At 46.1% G+C, this 20,033-nt stretch overlaps 1 protein-coding gene across 2 annotated transcripts in view; it reads right to left on the bottom strand.

Annotated features, from left to right (window-relative positions):
• LOC138511169 (uncharacterized) overlaps positions 1–20,033 on the bottom strand; it is a 296,224-nt gene that overhangs the window by 135,884 nt on the left and 140,307 nt on the right. For both annotated transcript variants that reach the window (XM_069626676.1, XM_069626677.1), the window contains exon 4: positions 7,921–8,270. In XM_069626676.1, the coding sequence (XP_069482777.1) occupies positions 7,921–8,270 (350 nt within the window). The remainder of the gene's footprint in view (positions 1–7,920; positions 8,271–20,033) is intronic.

The following is a 20,033-nucleotide window of genomic DNA, read 5'->3' on the forward strand; positions in this document are numbered from 1 at the left end:
GCGAGTGATTGCTTCCATTGGGTTCAGATGCTTGGGTCCAGCATCTTGTGTAATGCGAGTGATTGCTTCCATTGGGTTCAGATGCTTGAGACTAACATCTTGTGTAATGCGAGTGATTGCTTCCATTGGGTTCAGATGCTTGGGATAAGCATCTTGTGTAATGCGAGTGATTGCTTCCATTGGGTTCAGATGCTTGGGATAAGCATCTTGTGTAATGCGAGTGATTGCTTCCATTGGGTTCAGATGCTTGGGTCCAGCATCTTGTGTAATGCGAGTGATTGCTTCCATTGGGTTCAGATGCTTGAGACTTACATCTTGTGTAATGCGAGTGATTGCTTCCATTGGGTACAGATGCTTGAGACTAACATCTTGTGTAATGCGAGTGATTGCTTCCATTGGGTTCAGATGCTTGGGATAAGCATCTTGTGTAATGCGAGTGATTGCTTCCATTGGGTTCAGATGCTTGGGATAAGCATCTTGTGTAATGCGAGTGATTGCTTCCATTGGGTTCAGATGCTTGGGTCCAGCATCTTGTGTAATGCGAGTGATTGCTTCCATTGGGTTCAGATGCTTGAGACTTACATCTTGTGTAATGTGAGTGATTGCTTCCATTGGGTACAGATGCTTGAGACTAACATCTTGTGTAATGCGAGTGATTGCTTCCATTGGGTTCAGATGCTTGGGATAAGCATCTTGTGTAATGCAAGTGATTGCTTCCATTGGGTTCAGATGCTTGGGTCCAGCATCTTGTGTAATGCGAGTGATTGCTTCCATTGGGTTCCGATGCTTGAGACGAGCATCTTGTGTAATGTGAGCGAATGTTTCAACTGGGTTCAGATGCTTGAGACAAGCATCTTGTGTAATACGAGCAATTGTATCCATTGGGTTCAGATGCTTGAGACTAACATCTTGTGTAATGCGAGTGATTGTATCCATTGGGTTCAGATGCTTGGGATAAGCATCTTGTGTAATGCGAGTGATTGCTTCCATTGGGTTCCGATGCTTGAGACAAGCATCTTGTGTAATACGAGTGATTGTATCCATTGGGTTCAGATGCTTGGGATAAGCATCTTGTGTAATGCGAGTGATTGCTTCCATTGGGTTCCGATGCTTGAGACAAGCATCTTGTGTAATGCGAGTGATTGTATCCATTGGGTTCAGATGCTTGGGATAAGCATCTTGTGTAATGCGAGTGATTGCTTCCATTGGGTTCAGATGCTTGAGACTAACATCTTGTGTAATGCGAGTGATTGCTTCCATTGGGTTCAGATGCTTGAGACTAACATCTTGTGTAATGCGAGTGATTGCTTCCATTGGGCTCCGATGCTTGAGTCGAGCATCTTGTGTAATGTGAGCGAATGTTTCAACTGGGTTCAGATGCTTGAGACAAGCATCTTGTGTAATGCGAGTGATTGCTTCCATTGGGTTCAGATGCTTGAGACAAGCATCTTGTGTAATGCGAGTGATTGTATCCATTGGGTTCAGATGCTTGAGACAAGCTTCTTGTGTAATGCGAGTGATTGTATCCATTGGGTTCAGATGCTTGGGATAAGCATCTTGTGTAATGCGAGTGATTGCATCCATTGGGTTCAGATGCTTGAGGCAAGCAGCTTGTGTAATGCGAGTGATTGCATCCATTGGGTTCAGATGCTTGGGTCCAGCATCGTGTGTAATGCGAGTGATTGCATCCATTGGGTTCAGATCCTTGAGACAAGCATCTTGTGTAATGCGAGTGATTGCATCCATTGGGTTCAGATGCTTGGGTCCAGCATCTTGTGTAATGCGAGTGATTACTTCCATGGGTTCAGATGCTTGAGACTAACATCTTGTGTAATGCGAGTGATTGCATCCATTGGGTTCAGATGCTTGAGACAAGCATCTTGTGTAATGCGAGTGATTGCATCCATTGGGTTCAGATGCTTGGGATAAGCATCTTGTCTAATGCGAGTGATTGCTTCCATTGGGTTCAGATGCTTGAGACAAGCATCTTGTGTAATGCGAGTGATTGTATCCATTGGGTTCAGATGCTTGAGGCAAGCATCTTGTGTAATGCGAGTGATTGTATCCATTGGGTTCAGATGCCTGGGATAAGCATCTTGTGTAATGCGAGTGATTGCTTCCATTGGGTTCAGATGCTTGGGTCTAGCATCGTGTGTAATGCGAGTGATTGCATCCATTGGGTTCAGATGCTTGGGTCCAGCATCTTGTGTAATGCGAGTGATTACTTCCATGATTTCAGATGCTTGAGACTAACATCTTGTGTAATGCGAGTGATTGTTTCCATTGGGTTCAGATGCTTGAGACTTACATCTGGTGTAATGCGAGTGATTGCTTCCATTGGGTTCAGATGCTTGAGACTTACATCTTGTGTAATGCGAGTGATTGCATCCATTGGGTTCAGATGCTTGAGACTAACATCTTGTGTAATGCGAGTGATTGCTTCCATTGGGTTCAGATGCTTGAGACTAACATCTTGTGTAATGCGAGTGATTGCTTCCATTGGGTTCAGATGCTTGGGTCCAGCATCTTGTGTAATGTGAGTGATTGCTTCCATTGGGTTCAGATGCTTGAGACTAACATCTTGTGTAATGCGAGTGATTGCTTCCATTGGGTTCAGATGCTTGGGTCCAGCATCTTGTGTAATGCGAGTGATTGTATCCATTGGGTTCAGATGCTTGGGTCCAGCATCTTGTGTAATGCGAGTGATTGCTTCCATTGGGTTCAGATGCTTGAGACTAACATCTTGTGTAATGCGAGTGATTGCTTCCATTGGGTTCAGATGCTTGGGATAAGCATCTTGTGTAATGCGAGTGATTGCTTCCATTGGGTTCAGATGCTTGGGATAAGCATCTTGTGTAATGCGAGTGATTGCTTCCATTGGGTTCAGATGCTTGGGTCCAGCATCTTGTGTAATGCGAGTGATTGCTTCCATTGGGTTCAGATGCTTGAGACTTACATCTTGTGTAATGCGAGTGATTGCTTCCATTGGGTACAGATGCTTGAGACTAACATCTTGTGTAATGCGAGTGATTGCTTCCATTGGGTTCAGATGCTTGGGATAAGCATCTTGTGTAATGCAAGTGATTGCTTCCATTGGGTTCAGATGCTTGGGTCCAGCATCTTGTGTAATGCGAGTGATTGCTTCCATTGGGTTCCGATGCTTGAGACGAGCATCTTGTGTAATGTGAGCGAATGTTTCAACTGGGTTCAGATGCTTGAGACAAGCATCTTGTGTAATACGAGCAATTGTATCCATTGGGTTCAGATGCTTGAGACTAACATCTTGTGTAATGCGAGTGATTGTATCCATTGGGTTCAGATGCTTGGGATAAGCATCTTGTGTAATGCGAGTGATTGCTTCCATTGGGTTCCGATGCTTGAGACAAGCATCTTGTGTAATACGAGTGATTGTATCCATTGGGTTCAGATGCTTGGGATAAGCATCTTGTGTAATGCGAGTGATTGCTTCCATTGGGTTCCGATGCTTGAGACAAGCATCTTGTGTAATGCGAGTGATTGTATCCATTGGGTTCAGATGCTTGGGATAAGCATCTTGTGTAATGCGAGTGATTGCTTCCATTGGGTTCAGATGCTTGAGACTAACATCTTGTGTAATGCGAGTGATTGCTTCCATTGGGTTCAGATGCTTGAGACTAACATCTTGTGTAATGCGAGTGATTGCTTCCATTGGGCTCCGATGCTTGAGTCGAGCATCTTGTGTAATGTGAGCGAATGTTTCAACTGGGTTCAGATGCTTGAGACAAGCATCTTGTGTAATGCGAGTGATTGCTTCCATTGGGTTCAGATGCTTGAGACAAGCATCTTGTGTAATGCGAGTGATTGTATCCATTGGGTTCAGATGTTTGAGACAAGCTTCTTGTGTAATGCGAGTGATTGTATCCATTGGGTTCAGATGCTTGGGATAAGCATCTTGTGTAATGCGAGTGATTGCATCCATTGGGTTCAGATGCTTGAGGCAAGCAGCTTGTGTAATGCGAGTGATTGCATCCATTGGGTTCAGATGCTTGGGTCCAGCATCGTGTGTAATGCGAGTGATTGCATCCATTGGGTTCAGATCCTTGAGACAAGCATCTTGTGTAATGCGAGTGATTGCATCCATTGGGTTCAGATGCTTGGGTCCAGCATCTTGTGTAATGCGAGTGATTACTTCCATGGGTTCAGATGCTTGAGACTAACATCTTGTGTAATGCGAGTGATTGCATCCATTGGGTTCAGATGCTTGAGACAAGCATCTTGTGTAATGCGAGTGATTGCATCCATTGGGTTCAGATGCTTGGGATAAGCATCTTGTCTAATGCGAGTGATTGCTTCCATTGGGTTCAGATGCTTGAGACAAGCATCTTGTGTAATGCGAGTGATTGTATCCATTGGGTTCAGATGCTTGAGGCAAGCATCTTGTGTAATGCGAGTGATTGTATCCATTGGGTTCAGATGCCTGGGATAAGCATCTTGTGTAATGCGAGTGATTGCTTCCATTGGGTTCAGATGCTTGGGTCTAGCATCGTGTGTAATGCGAGTGATTGCATCCATTGGGTTCAGATGCTTGAGACAAGCATCTTGTGTAATGCGAGTGATTGCATCCATTGGGTTCAGATGCTTGGGTCCAGCATCTTGTGTAATGCGAGTGATTACTTCCATGATTTCAGATGCTTGAGACTAACATCTTGTGTAATGCGAGTGATTGTTTCCATTGGGTTCAGATGCTTGAGACTTACATCTGGTGTAATGCGAGTGATTGCTTCCATTGGGTTCAGATGCTTGAGACTTACATCTTGTGTAATGCAAGTGATTGCATCCATTGGGTTCAGATGCTTGAGACTAACATCTTGTGTAATGCGAGTGATTGCTTCCATTGGGTTCAGATGCTTGAGACTAACATCTTGTGTAATGCGAGTGATTGCTTCCATTGGGTTCAGATGCTTGGGTCCAGCATCTTGTGTAATGTGAGTGATTGCTTCCATTGGGTTCAGATGCTTGAGACTAACATCTTGTGTAATGCGAGTGATTGCTTCCATTGGGTTCAGATGCTTGGGTCCAGCATCTTGTGCAATGCGAGTGATTGTATCCATTGGGTTCAGATGCTTGGGACAAGCATCTTGTGCAATGCATGTGATTGCTCCCATTGGGTTCAGATGCTTGGGTCCAGCATCTTGTGTAATGCGAGTGATTGCTTCCATTGGGTTCAGATGCTTGAGACTTACATCTTGTGTAATGCGAGTGATTGCTTCCATTGGGTTCAGATGCTTGAGACTTACATCTTGTGTAATGCGAGTGATTGCTTCCATTGGGTTCAGATGCTTGAGGCTAACATCTTGTGTAATGCGAGTGATTGCTTCCATTGGGTTCAGATGCTTGAGACTTACATCTTGTGTAATGCGAGTGATTGCTTCCATTGGGTTCAGATGCTTGAGACTAACATCTTGTGTAATGCGAGTGATTGCTTCCATTGGGTTCCGATGCTTGAGACAAGCATCTTGTGTAATACGAGTGATTGTATCCATTGGGTTCAGATGCTTGGGATAAGCATCTTGTGTAATGCGAGTGATTGCTTCCATTGGGTTCCGATGCTTGAGACAAGCATCTTGTGTAATGCGAGTGATTGTATCCATTGGGTTCAGATGCTTGGGATAAGCATCTTGTGTAATGCGAGTGATTGCTTCCATTGGGTTCAGATGCTTGAGACTAACATCTTGTGTAATGCGAGTGATTGCTTCCATTGGGTTCAGATGCTTGAGACTAACATCTTGTGTAATGCGAGTGATTGCTTCCATTGGGCTCCGATGCTTGAGACGAGCATCTTGTGTAATGTGAGCGAATGTTTCAACTGGGTTCAGATGCTTGAGACAAGCATCTTGTGTAATGCGAGTGATTGCTTCCATTGGGTTCAGATGCTTGAGACAAGCATCTTGTGTAATGTGAGTGATTGTATCCATTGGGTTCAGATGCTTGAGACAAGCTTCTTGTGTAATGCGAGTGATTGTATCCATTGGGTTCAGATGCTTGGGATAAGCATCTTGTGTAATGCGAGTGATTGCATCCATTGGGTTCAGATGCTTGGGTCCAGCATCGTGTGTAATGCGAGTGATTGCATCCATTGGGTTCAGATCCTTGAGACAAGCATCTTGTGTAATGCGAGTGATTGCATCCATTGGGTTCAGATGCTTGGGTCCAGCATCTTGTGTAATGCGAGTGATTACTTCCATGGGTTCAGATGCTTGAGACTAACATCTTGTGTAATGCGAGTGATTGCATCCATTGGGTTCAGATGCTTGAGACAAGCATCTTGTGTAATGCGAGTGATTGCATCCATTGGGTTCAGGTGCTTGGGATAAGAATCTTGTCTAATGCGAGTGATTGCTTCCATTGGGTTCAGATGCTTGAGACAAGCATCTTGTGTAATGCGAGTGATTGCATCCATTGGGTTCAGATGCTTGAGACAAGCATCTTGTGTAATGCGAGTGATTGCATCCATTGGGTTCAGATGCTTGGGATAAGCATCTTGTCTAATGCGAGTGATTGCTTCCATTGGGTTCAGATGCTTGAGACAAGCATCTTGTGTAATGCGAGTGATTGTATCCATTGGGTTCAGATGCTTGGGATAAGCATCTTGTGTAATGCGAGTGATTGCTTCCATTGGGTTCAGATGCTTGGGTCCAGCATCGTGTGTAATGCGAGTGATTGCATCCATTGGGTTCAGATGCTTGAGACAAGCAGCTTGTGTAATGCGAGTGATTGCATCCATTGGGTTCAGATGCTTGGGTCCAGCATCGTGTGTAATGCGAGTGATTGCATCCATTGGGTTCAGATGCTTGAGACAAGCATCTTGTGTAATGCGAGTGATTGCATCCATTGGGTTCAGATGCTTGGGTCCAGCATCTTGTGTAATGCGAGTGATTGCATCCATGGGTTCAGATGCTTGAGACTAACATCTTGTGTAATGCGAGTGATTGCTTCCATTGGGTTCAGATGCTTGAGACTTACATCTTGTGTAATGCGAGTGATTGCTTCCATTGGGTTCAGATGCTTGAGACTAACATCTTGTGTAATGCGAGTGATTGCTTCCATTGGGTTCAGATGCTTGAGACTAACATCTTGTGTAATGCGAGTGATTGCTTCCATTGGGGTCCGATGCTTGAGACTTACATCTTGTGTAATGCGAGTGATTGCATCCATTGGGTTCAGATGCTTGAGACTAACATCTTGTGTAATGCGAGTGATTGCTTCCATTGGGTTCAGATGCTTGGGTCCAGCATCTTGTGTAATGCGAGTGATTGCTTCCATTGGGTTCAGATGCTTGAGACTAACATCTTGTGTAATGCGAGTGATTGCTTCCATTGGGTTCAGATGCTTGAGACTAACATCTTGTGTAATGCGAGTGATTGCTTCCATTGGGTTCAGATGCTTGAGACTTACATCTTGTGTAATGCGAGTGATTGCTTCCATTGGGTTCAGATGCTTGAGACTAACATCTTGTGTAATGCGAGTGATTGCTTCCATTGGGTTCAGATGCTTGAGACTAACATCTTGTGTAATGCCAGTGATTACTTCCATGGGTTCAGATGCTTGTGACAAGCATCTTGTATAATGCGAGTGATTGTATCCATTGGGTTCCGATGCTTGGGATAAGCATCTTGTCTAATGCGAGTCATTGTATCCAAAGAGGCAGAGGTCCAGCCTTGGTTACTGGCTGTAGTGTCTTAAATATCAAGAAGTGCAGAGGTGCTGCTTGAGTGGTTGGACTGCATTTTCTCCAGCCCCACCCTGTGTGTCCCCCTCACACTTATAGGTCTCTACTGGGTGCCCCAACTCCCCCCTCTATCATAATGCAATGGTTCCTATACCGCTACTTGGCGCCTTCGATGCCCACAGTTTCCCTTGGTCTTTTAGGGTGCACTGTACCTCATTTGTCTCGATGCCATCAGCGTCATCTTCCACGGCAAACTGCATGATGTGGGAACGCTCTTGGAAACGGTTCACTCCTCTCTGGTTGCTTCTGTTTTTTAACTTCTCTGAGGTTTTTTTCAACCTTTCCTCCAGGGATTGTCTCTCTCTCTCGATCTCTTCTGCAATCCTTTGCTCCCTCTCGCGACGCTCCTGTTGCCTCTTCTCTTCCTGTTCTCTCTGCCTTCGCTCAGCCTCTTCTCTTTGCCTTCTTTCTTCCTCCTCTCTCTGCCTACGCTCAGCCTCCTCCCGCCGCCTACGCTCTTCTGCTTCACGCTCTTGTGTTAGCCGATCTTGTTCCAGTTTTCCTAAAAAGTAAATGAAAATATACATTATTCCCAATGCTTTTTTTATTAACAAGAGTATTTTGCGTCACTGCTTGGGAGATGTTTCATTGTGCAAATATCCCCTTTACTTCCTTTGTGTCCCCCAGTTCTATTGCTGAACTTTCTGGATTTTTTCACTGGTTTTGATGGTGAATGAGGTTTTTGACCTCACTCCCTACAATAATCAAAGATCCTTAGTCATCTTGGGTGGGTTCTATAAGTAGGCTTTATTCCATACAACACATAACGAGTGTGTTGGTCTGGTACCAACAGTGCCGGTAAACCTACCAGCACCATTGTTAGCGGACCGGCACACTACGAGTCTGCGGGCTGCTGCCATCCCACCCGCTAGATCTGACCTGGAGGGCGGGACGGCAGCAGCCCACAGACTTTCACGGAAGCACCGGGACCGTTATTAGCGGCGCCGGTGCTTCCGTCATCCCCATTCCCATTGAGTCCAATAGGACTCAATGGGAATGGGGATTAACGATTTTGCGGCGCCTGGCTACCAGGAACACCGGGGTCCTAATCCCCCAGTGTTTCTGTGAAGCCAGGTTCTGGAAAAATTCACAAGTTCGCTGGCAGCCTGCCGGTTTTACTGGCACGGCTACCGCCGGACTTGTAATGAGGCCCTGGCAAGCACGAACCACTGGGTCCCAGCACCCAGACTGGGCCTCTCCAACTGACATAGGCCGGAACCTTCACGACAGGCATTCCTACACTCACAACCAAACCTTCTCTCAGACACACCAACCTTCTCTCATGCATTCCCTAGCACTTGCATTCACACCAAGCACGATACAACACATCTCCCTTCTTCACACACACACACAAATCCACAAAAGGAAACGTACAGGAAACACTCATACAAGGCATCTTTTTGCGTGAGAAATGCAACTCAGAAAAAAGGCGCAGGGCGTCACCCCGACATACTGGCTGTGCCTCCAACGGCAGCCACTCATTCTTACAGAATGCGTCCCTCCCTCCATACTCTACTTCTCTTAGTCACGTGAATGGGAAGTCGTTCCCCCCTTTATTCACAAACACATCTGACCCATTCCTCACCTCACTTTAACTCTGCATGCCTACAAAATACCCATTCCTCACTTCAGTTTAACTCTGCATGCCTACAAAATACCCATTCCTCACCTCACTTTAACTCTGCATGCCTACAAAATACCCATTCCTCACTTCAGTTTAACTCTGCATGCCTACAAAATACCCATTCCTCACTTTATTTTAACTCTGCATGCCTACAAAATACCCATTCCTCACTTCAGTTTAACTCTGCATGCCTACAAAATACCCATTCCTCACCTCACTTTAACTCTGCATGCCTATAAAATACCCATTCCTCACTTTATTTTAACTCTGCATGCCTACAAAATATCCATTCCTCACCTCACTTTAACTCTGCATGCCTACAAAATACCCATTCCTCACTTTATTTTAACTCTGCATGCCTACAAAATACCCATTCCTCACCTCACTTTAACTCTGCATGCCCACAAAATACCCATTCCTCACCTCACTTTAACTCTGCATGCCTACAAAATACCCATTCCTCACCTCACTTTAACTCTGCATGCCTACAAAATACCCATTCCTCACTTTATTTTAACTCTGCATGCCTACAAAATACCCATTCCTCACTTCAGTTTAACTCTGCATGCCTACAAAATACCCATTCCTCACCTCACTTTAACTCTGCATGCCTACAAAATACCCATTCCTCACCTCACTTTAACTCTGCATGCCTACAAAATACCCATTCCTCACTTTATTTTAACTCTGCATGCCTACAAAATACCCATTCCTCACTTTATTGTAACTCTGCATGCCTACAAAATACCCATTCCTCACCTCACTTTAACTCTGCATGCCTACAAAATACCCATTCCTCACTTTATTTTAACTCTGCATGCCTACAAAATACCCATTCCTCACTTTATTTTAACTCTGCATGCCTACAAAATACCCATTCCTCACTTTATTTTAACTCTGCATGCCTACAAAATATCCATTCCTCACCTCACTTTAACTCTGCATGCCTACAAAATACCCATTCCTCACCTCACTTTAACTCTGCATGCCTACAAAATACCCATTCCTCACTTTATTTTAACTCTGCATGCCTACAAAATACCCATTCCTCACTTCAGTTTAACTCTGCATGCCTACAAAATACCCATTCCTCACTTTATTTTAACTCTGCATGCCTACAAAATACCCATTCCTCACTTCAGTTTAACTCTGCATGCCTACAAAATACCCATTCCTCACCTCACTTTAACTCTGCATGCCTACAAAATACCCATTCCTCACTTTATTTTAACTCTGCATGCCTACAAAATATCCATTCCTCACCTCACTTTAACTCTGCATGCCTACAAAATACCCATTCCTCACTTTATTTTAACTCTGCATGCCTACAAAATACCCATTCCTCATCTCACTTTAACTCTGCATGCCTACAAAATACCCATTCCTCACTTCACTTTAACTCTGCATGCCTACAAAATACCCATTCCTCACCTCACTTTAACTCTGCATGCCTACAAAATAGCCATTCCTCACTTCACTTTAACTCTGCATGCCTACAAAATACCCATTCCTCACCTCACTTTAACTCTGCATGCCTACAAAATAGCCATTCCTCACTTCACTTTAACTCTGCATGCCTACAAAATACCCATTCCTCACTTCAGTTTAACTCTGCATGCCTACAAAATAGCCATTCCTCACTTCACTTTAACTCTGCATGCCTACAAAATACCCATTCCTCACTTCAGTTTAACTCTGCATGTGTATACAAGACCGATGGACCAAACCCCACACTGGAGGAGAGATCCCACTCCATTTCTATACACACAATTGTGTTGGCGCGGTGTAGCCATGAACCCGTAACCACTCCTCACATCAGGGTGGTCTCATACCATACCATCCATACCTCACTAAAATGCCCTTCCCATACTCTACAATGCTTGCACAATGACACGTTTGATATTGACATTGCCTTAAGAGTCCCCAACTCAAAACATCTTCTGACCTGAATTTTGCTTAACAGGTCCCACTAACCCAACTCTTTACCCCATACTCTGTTACAGAAAATGACTTCACTTTTAACGGCGATACAAATTCAACAAACTAAAAGTCCATAGCTGCAAACCCTCCCCTTTCTTTAGTCACTAGCATTTCATGAAATATTTCATGCCTTACTTGTAATAATGGACGCCCCCTAAAAGTCCATGGCTTAACACTGCCATGAACCCGTAAAACTCAAACTGCATTAAACCCCTTGCATTTTCCCATATAACCTTGCATTCTCCTTAGCATTACTACTTTAAGCAACAGTAAGTAGTCTAAAACCTGCATGTCCTTGTTGCGAACAGCAACCTACAAATCCATATAACATCACAATGTCCCATGAAACACAGCCATCAGCTAAGAACGTGTCTGTGCTCCGCTTGTCCTCTCATTTACTGGCATGTGCTTTGCCTACGATGCAGGAGTGGATACACACAGAAAAACGCCCTGTCGGCCAAACCTGAGACCTGAACACCACAAGCCAAAACGCCGGGTTCCAGAACTTCCTTCCTCTACGCCTGTGGTCCCACTATACTGACACTGTGGGGGCGCACGACGTTATATATCAATATGTCTCCACACACGACTTGCGGATGCTTCTTAGCTAGTGCGCTGACACCAGGATGTGCTTTTATCTCGGGGCCATCCTGTAGTCACTCTGTATAGTCCCGGGTAAACCTTTTAGTATGTCGAAACCGAAAACTGACTCCCCATTGCTATTTCCGAGCCTGTCAGTGAAAACGCAACTGCATTCAGAAGTGTCGGTGCTTTCCTCTACACTCCCCTGCTTCACCCTCCAGTGTCAAGGCGGCAAATGGCGGCGTTCTAACTTCACCATTCCACTTTGTTTAGCAGCAGGCGTCGGATCTCCTGTGAGGCAACCACTACAATGCTCAGCAGAGCGCTTCATCTCAAATCTCCCACTGGCTGTGCCCGCTCTTCTCACGACGGTGACGCCAGTAAGTGATGACAGTCATTGCAAATCGCTCCCAGCAGCGCCTTTATGAGGATTACAGTCCCTCTGACTGGGGCATTGACCCATCCCTCACATCACATTGGCCATGCCTCCAACTGCTATCTCCATCTTAAGGGACAACTCTGGGCATTCACTCCACCCTTCAGCGTGAATGTTAGGGCTGCACCAGATGAATCCTCACATAGAGAAAACATTCTCTAACCACGAACCCTTCACCCCTGAACCCTTCCTCAGCAAAGGGGCTTGCAATGGGGTCTTTGCCCTTGCTCATCTACTGGAGGCACAGCATCACGTTTGTTGGTCCCCATCCCTCTCTTTCCTGATGTACATCGGTGGTGGTTTAGTCAAGGATCCCCTTCCTGGGCCTATCCTATTGTAGTGGGATTGAGAGAGCCTGTCCCTATCGCTCTCTTTCCTGATGTACTTCGGTGGTGGTGTAGTCAAGGATCCCCCTCCTGGGCCTATCCTAGTGTAGTGGGATTGAGAGAGCCTGTCCCTATCGCTCTCTTTCCTGATGTACATCGGTGGTGGTTTAGTCAAGGATCCCCTTCCTGGGCCTATCCTAGTGTAGCGGGATTGAGAGAACCTGTCCCCATCCCTCTCTTTCCGCGCATACATCAGTGGTGGTCTTGTCAAGGATCCCCCTCCTGGGCCTATCCTAGTGCAGTGGGATTGAGAGAGCCTGTCAACAACTCTCTCTTTGCTGAAATACACCAGTGGTGGTCTAGTCAAGGATCTCCTTCCCAGGCATAGCCTAGTGTAGTGGGATTGAGAGAGCCTGTCCCTGTCACTCTCTTTCCTGACGTACTTCGGTGGTGGTCTAGTAAAGGATCCCCCTCCTGGGCCTATCCTAGTGTAGCGGGATTGAGAGAGCCTGTCCCCATCTCTCTCTTTCCTAATGTACATCGGTGGTGGTCAGGTCAAGGATCCCCTTCCTGGGCCTATCCTAGTGTAGTGGGATTGAGAGAGCCTGTCAACAACTCTCTCTTTCCTGATGTACATCGGTGGTGGTTTAGTCATGGATCCCCCTCCTGGGCCTATCCTAGTGTAGTGGGATTGAGAGAGCCTGTCCCCATCTCTCTCTTTCCTGATGTACACCAGAGGTGGTCTAGTCAAGGATCTCCTTCCTGGGCCTATCCTAGTGTAGTGGGATTGAGAGAGCCTGTCCCCATCTCTCTCTTTCCTGATGTACATCAGTGGTGGTCTAGTCAAGGATCCCCCTCCTGGGCCTATCCTAGTGTAGTGGGATTGAGAGAGCCTGTCCCCATCTCTCTCTTTCCTGACATACATCGTGGTGGTCTAGTCAAGGATCCCCTTCCTGGGACTATCCTAGTGTAAGGGGATTGAGAGAGTTTATGCCCATCTCTCTCTTTCCTGACATACATTGTGGTGGTCTAGTCAAGGATCCCCCTCCTGGGCCTATCCTAGTGTAGTGGGATTGGGAGAGCCTGTCCCCATCTCTCTCTTTCCTGATGTACACCGGTGGTGGTCTAGTCAAGGATCCCCTTCCTGGGACTATCCTAGTGTAGTGGGATTGAGAGAGCCTGTCCCCATCTCTCTCTTTCCTGATGTACATCAGTGGTGGTCTAGTCAAGGATCCCCCTCCTGGGCCTATCCTAGTGTAGTGTGATTGGGAGAGCCTGTCCCCATCTCTCTCTTTCCTGATGTACACCGGTGGTGGTCTAGTCAAGGATCCCCTTTCTGGGCCTATCCTAGTGTAAGGGGATTGAGAGAGCTTATGCCCATCTCTCTCTTTCCTGACATACATTGTGGTGGTCTAGTCAAGGATCCCCTTCCTGGGCCTATCCTAGTGTAGTGGGATTGAGACAGCCTGTCCCGGTCGCTCTCTTTCCTGATGTACTTCGGTTGTGGTCGAGTGACGGATCCCGCTCCTGGGACTATCCTAGTGTAGTGGGATTGAGAGAGACTGTCCCCATCTCTCTCTTTCCTGAAGTACATCAGTGCGGTCTAGTGAAGAATCCCCTTCCTGGGCCTATCCTAGTGTAGTGGGATTGAGAGAGCCTGTCCCCATCTCTCTCTTTCCTAATGTACATCGGTGGTGGTCAGGTCAAGGATCCCCTTCCTGGGCCTATCCTATTGTAGTGGGATTGAGAGAGCCTGTCCTTGTGGCTCTCTTTCCTGATATACTTCAGTGGTGGTCTAGTAAAGGATCCCCTTCCTGGACCTATCCTAGTGTTAGTGGGATTGAGGGAGCCTGTGCCCATCTCTCTTTTCCCTGACGTACATCTGTGGTGGTCTAGTCAAGGATCCCCTTCCTGGGCCTACCCTAGTGCATTATGATTGAGAGAGCCTGTCCCTATCGCTCTCTTCCCTTACGTACATCGGTGGTGGTCTAGTCAATGATCCCCTTCCTGAGCATATTCTAGTGTAGTGGGATTGAGAGAGCCTGTCCCCATCTCTCTCTTTCCTGACATACAGCTGTGGTGGTCTCGTCAAGGATCCCCCAACTGAGCCTATCGAGAGTTACTTACCTGAACTTTCTTTAATTGTAGGAACTCTGAATCGCAACCACTGACTTTGTTCAATCACATAATAAACCTACAGGAACAGTATTTCTTTTTGAATGTAGTATCTCCCTGTTCACCAGAATAGGTTGTCCTCCCATGATAGATTTTGGAAATCAATCTTAACTGTGGACTAGAGCAACCCCGTCATGGGAGGATTTACAGCTCCTTTTATCCTCCCACCTACGACAAGATGGAGAAGAAGCTTGCTAATGACGATAACCTTTAGCTTATACCGCCATCTACAGAGCAGTTCACGCTGATCCTTCCAGGCACAGACGGCTAAAGGGCCCCTTTGTCAGCCTGGCATGAGATGCTTCAGAGAAGCTGACACTACAGAAGTGCATAACAGCAGGAGGCGGTCCAGTGGAGGATGGGGGAAGGAGAGCAGAGGCAGAGAGACTGGAGGAGAGGGAACAGCTGCGCAACAAGAAAGCGATCAGAGGGATCCACTTGTCCAGCACTTAGATGTTCTGCCTCTTGACCTGCTGTTTATTCGCTTATTCAATCCCTCTATTTGCCTCAATATCAATGAGTCTTATTACTGTATCCTCGTGCCTCCTAACCCTCTCTATCCCCTCCCTAATACTCTTCTCACTCCACCCATTACATGCAATTCCTCTAAGTGCCTCAATATCAGTGAGTCTTATTACTGTATCCTCGTGCCTCCTAACCCTCTCTATCCCCTCCCTAATACTCTTCTCACTCCACCCTTTACATGCAATTCCTCTAAGTGCCTCAATATCAGTGAGTCTTATTACTGTATCCTCGTGCCTCCTAACCCTCTCTATCCCCTCCCTCATACTCTTCTCACTGCACCCATTACATGCAATCCCTCTATGTGCCTCAATATCAATGAGTCTTATTGCTGTATCCTCGTGCCTCCTAACCCTCTCTATCCCCTCCCTCATACTCTTCTCACTGCACCCATTACATGCAATCCCTCTATGTGCCTCAATATCAATGAGTCTTATTGCTGTATCCTCGTGCCTCCTAACCTTCTCTATCCCCTCACTCATACTCTCCTCACTCCACCCATTACATGCAATCCCTCTATGTGCCCCAATATCAATGAGTCTTATTACTGTGTCCTCGTGCCTCCTAACCCTCTCTATCCACCTCCCTCATACTCTTCTCACTCCACCCATTACATGCAATCCCTCTAAGTGCCTCAATATCAATGAGTCTTATTACTGTGTCCTCGTGCCTCCTAACCCTCGCTATCCCCTCACTCATACTCTTCTCACTCCACCCATTACATGCAATCCCTCTATGTGCCTCAATATCAATGAGTCTTATTACTGTATCCTCGTGCCTCCTAACCCTCTCTTTCCCCTCCCTCATACTCTTCTCACTTCACCCAATACATGCAATCCCTCTAAGTGCCTCAATATCAATGAGTCTTATTACTGTATCCTCGTGCCTCCTAACCCTCTCTTTCCCCTCCCTCATACTCTTCTAACTTCACCCAATACATGCAATCCCTCTAAGTGCCTCAATATCAATGACTCTTATTACTGTATCCTCGTGCCTCCTAACCCTCTCTTTCCCCTCCCTCATACTCTTCTCACTTCACCCAATACATGCAATCCTTCTAAGTGCCTCAATATCAATGACTCTTATTACTGTATCCTCGTGCCTCCTAACCCTCTCTATCCCCTCCCTCATACTCTTCTCACTCCACCCATTACATGCAATCCCTCTAAGTGCCTCAATATCAATGAGTCTTATTACTGTATCCTCGTGCCTCCTAACCCTCTCTAACCCCTCCCTCATACTCTTCTCAATCCACCCATTTCATGCAATCCCTCTAAGTGCCTCAATATCAATGAGTCTTATTACTGTATCCTCGTGCCTCCTAACCCTCTCTAACCCCTCCCTAATACTCTTCTCACTCCACCCATTTCATGCAATCCCTCTAAGTGCCTCAAAATCAATGAGTCTTATTACTGTATCCTCGTGCCTCCTAACCCTCTATATCCCCTCCCTCATATTCTTCTCACTCCACCCATTACATGCAATCCCTCTAAGTGCCTCAATATCAATGAGTCTTATTATTGTATCCTCGTGCCTCCTAACCCTCTCTATCTCCTCCCGCATACTCTTCTCACTCCACCCATTACATGCAATCCCTCTATGTGTCTCAATAACAATGAGTATTATTACTGTATCCTCTTGCCTCCGAACCCTCTCTATCTCCTCCCTCATACTCTTCTCACTCCACCCATTACATGCAATCCCTCTATGTGCCTCAATATCAATGAGTCTTATTACTGTATCCTCGTGCCTCCTAACCCTCTCTATCCACTCCCTCATACTCTTCTCACTGCACCCATTACATGCAATCCCTCTAAGTGCCTCAATATCAATGAGTCTCATTACTGTATCCTCGTGCCTCCTAACCCTCTCTATCCCCTCCCTCATACTCTTCTCACTTCACCCATTACATGCAATCCCTCGAAGTGCCTCAATATCAATGAGTCTTATTACTGTATCCTCGTGCCTCCTAACCCTCTCTTTCCCCTCCCTCATACTCTTCTCATTCCACCCATTACATGCAATCCCTCTAAGTGCCTCAATATCAATGAGTCGTATTGCTGTATCCTCGTGCCTCCTAACCCTCTATATCCACTCCCTCATACTCTTCTCACTCCACCCATTACATGCAATCCCTCTAAGTGCCTCAATATCAATGAGTCTTATTACTGTATCCTCGTGCCTCCTAACCCTCTCAATCTCCTCCCTCATACTCTTCTCACTCCACCCATTACATGCAATCCCTCTAAGTGCCTCAATATCAATGAGTCTTATTACTGTATCCTCGTGCCTCCTAACCGTCTCTTTCCCCTCCCTCATACTCTTCTCACTCCACCCATTACATGCAATCCCTCTCAGTGCCTCAATATCAATGAGTCTCATTACTGTATCCTCGTGCCTCCTAACCCTCTCTATCCCCTCCCTCATACTCTTCTCACTCCACCCATTACATGCAATTCCTCTAAGTGCCTCAATATCAGTGAGTCTTATTACTGTATCCTCGTGCCTCCTAACCCTCTCTATCCCCTCCCTCATACTGTTCTCACTCCACCCATTACATGCAATCCCTCTATGTGTCCCAATATCAATGAATCTTATTACTGTATCCTCGTGCCTCCTAACCCTCTCTACCCCCTCCCTCATACTCTTCTCACTCCACCCATTACATGCAATCCCTCTATGTGTCCCAATATCAATGAATCTTATTACTGTATCCTCGTGCCTCCTAACCCTCTCTATCCCCTCCCTCATACTCTTCTCACTCCACCCATTACATGCAATCCCTCTATGTGCCTCAATATCAATGAGTCTTATTACAGTATCCTCGTGCCTCCTAACCCTCTCTATCCCCTCCCTCCTACTCTTCTCACTCCACCCATTACATGCAATCCCTCTAACTGCCTCAATATCAATGAGTCTTATTACTGTATCCCCGTGCCTCCTAACCCTCTCTATCCCCTAACTCATACTCATCTCACTGCACCCATTACATGCAATCCCTCTAAGTGCCTCAATATCAATGAGTCTTATTACTGTATCCTCGTGCCTCCTAACCCTCTCTACCCCCTCCCTCATACTCTTCTCACTGCACCCATTACATGCAATCCTTCTAGGTGCCTCAATATCAATGAGTCTTATTACTGCATCCTCGTGCCTCCTAACCCTCTCTATCCCCTCCCTCATACTCTTCTCACTGCACTCGTATGCAATCCCTCTATGTGCCTCAATATCAATGAGTCTTATTACTGTATCCTCTTGCCTCCTAACCCTCTCTATCCCCTCCCTCATACTCTTCTCACTCCACCCATTACATGCAATCCCTCTAAGTGCCTCAATATCAATGAGTCTTATTACTGTATCCTCGTGCCTCCTAACCCTCCCTATCCCCGCCCTCATACTCTTCTAACTCCACCCATTACATGCAATCCCTCTAAGTGCCTCAATATCAATGAGTCTTATTACTGTATCCTCGTGCCGCCTAACCCTCTCTATCCCCTCCCTCATACAATTCTCACTGCACTCATATGCAATCCCTCTATGTGCCTCAATATCAATGAGTCTTATTACAGTATCCTCGTGCCTCCTAACCCTCTCTATCCCCTCCCTCATACTCTTCTCACTCCACCCATTACATGCAATCCCTCTAAGTGCCTCAATATCAATGAGTCTTATTACTGTATCCTCGTGCCTCCTAACCCTCTCTATCCCCTCCCTCATACTCTTCCCACTCCACCCATTACATGCAATCCCTCTATGTGCCTCAATATCGATGAATCTTATTACTGTATCCTCCTGCCTCCTAACCCTCCCTATCCCCGCCCTCATACTCTTCTCACTCCACCCATTACATGCAATCCCTCTAAGTGCCTCAATATCAATGAGTCTTATTACTGTATCCTCGTGCCGCCTAACCCTCTCTATCCCCTCCCTCATACAATTCTCACTGCACTCATATGCAATCCCTCTATGTGCCTCAATATCAATGAGTCTTATTACAGTATCCTCGTGCCTCCTAACCCTCTCTATCCCCTCCCTCATACTCTTCTCACTCCACCCATTACATGCAATCCCTCTAAGTGCCTCAATATCAATGAGTCTTATTACTGTATCCTCGTGCCTCCTAACCCTCTCTATCCCCTCCCTCATACTCTTCCCACTCCACCCATTACATGCAATCCCTCTATGTGCCTCAATATCGATGAATCTTATTACTGTATCCTCTTGCCTCCTAACCCTCTCTATCCCCTCCCTCATACTCTTCTCACTCCACCCATTACATGCAATCCCTCTAAGTGCCTCAATATCAATGAGTCTTATTACTGTATCCTCGTGCCTCCTAACCCTCTCTATCCCCTCCCTCATACTCTTCTCACTGCACCCATTACATGCAATCCTTCTAGGTGCCTCAATATCAATGAGTCTTATTACTGTATCCTCGTGCCTCCTAACCCTCCCTATCCCCGCCCTCATACTCTTCTCACTCCACCCATTACATGCAATCCCTCTAAGTGCCTCAATATCAATGAGTCTTATTACTGTATCCTCGTGCCGCCTAACCCTCTCTATCCCCTCCCTCATACTCTTCGCACTGCACTCATATGCAATCCCTCTATGTGCCTC

The sequence above is a fragment of the Ambystoma mexicanum genome, chromosome 6p (genome assembly GCF_040938575.1).
Source record: "Ambystoma mexicanum isolate Mex_15411 chromosome 6p, UKY_AmexF1_1, whole genome shotgun sequence".
NCBI lineage: Eukaryota > Metazoa > Chordata > Amphibia > Caudata > Ambystomatidae > Ambystoma > Ambystoma mexicanum.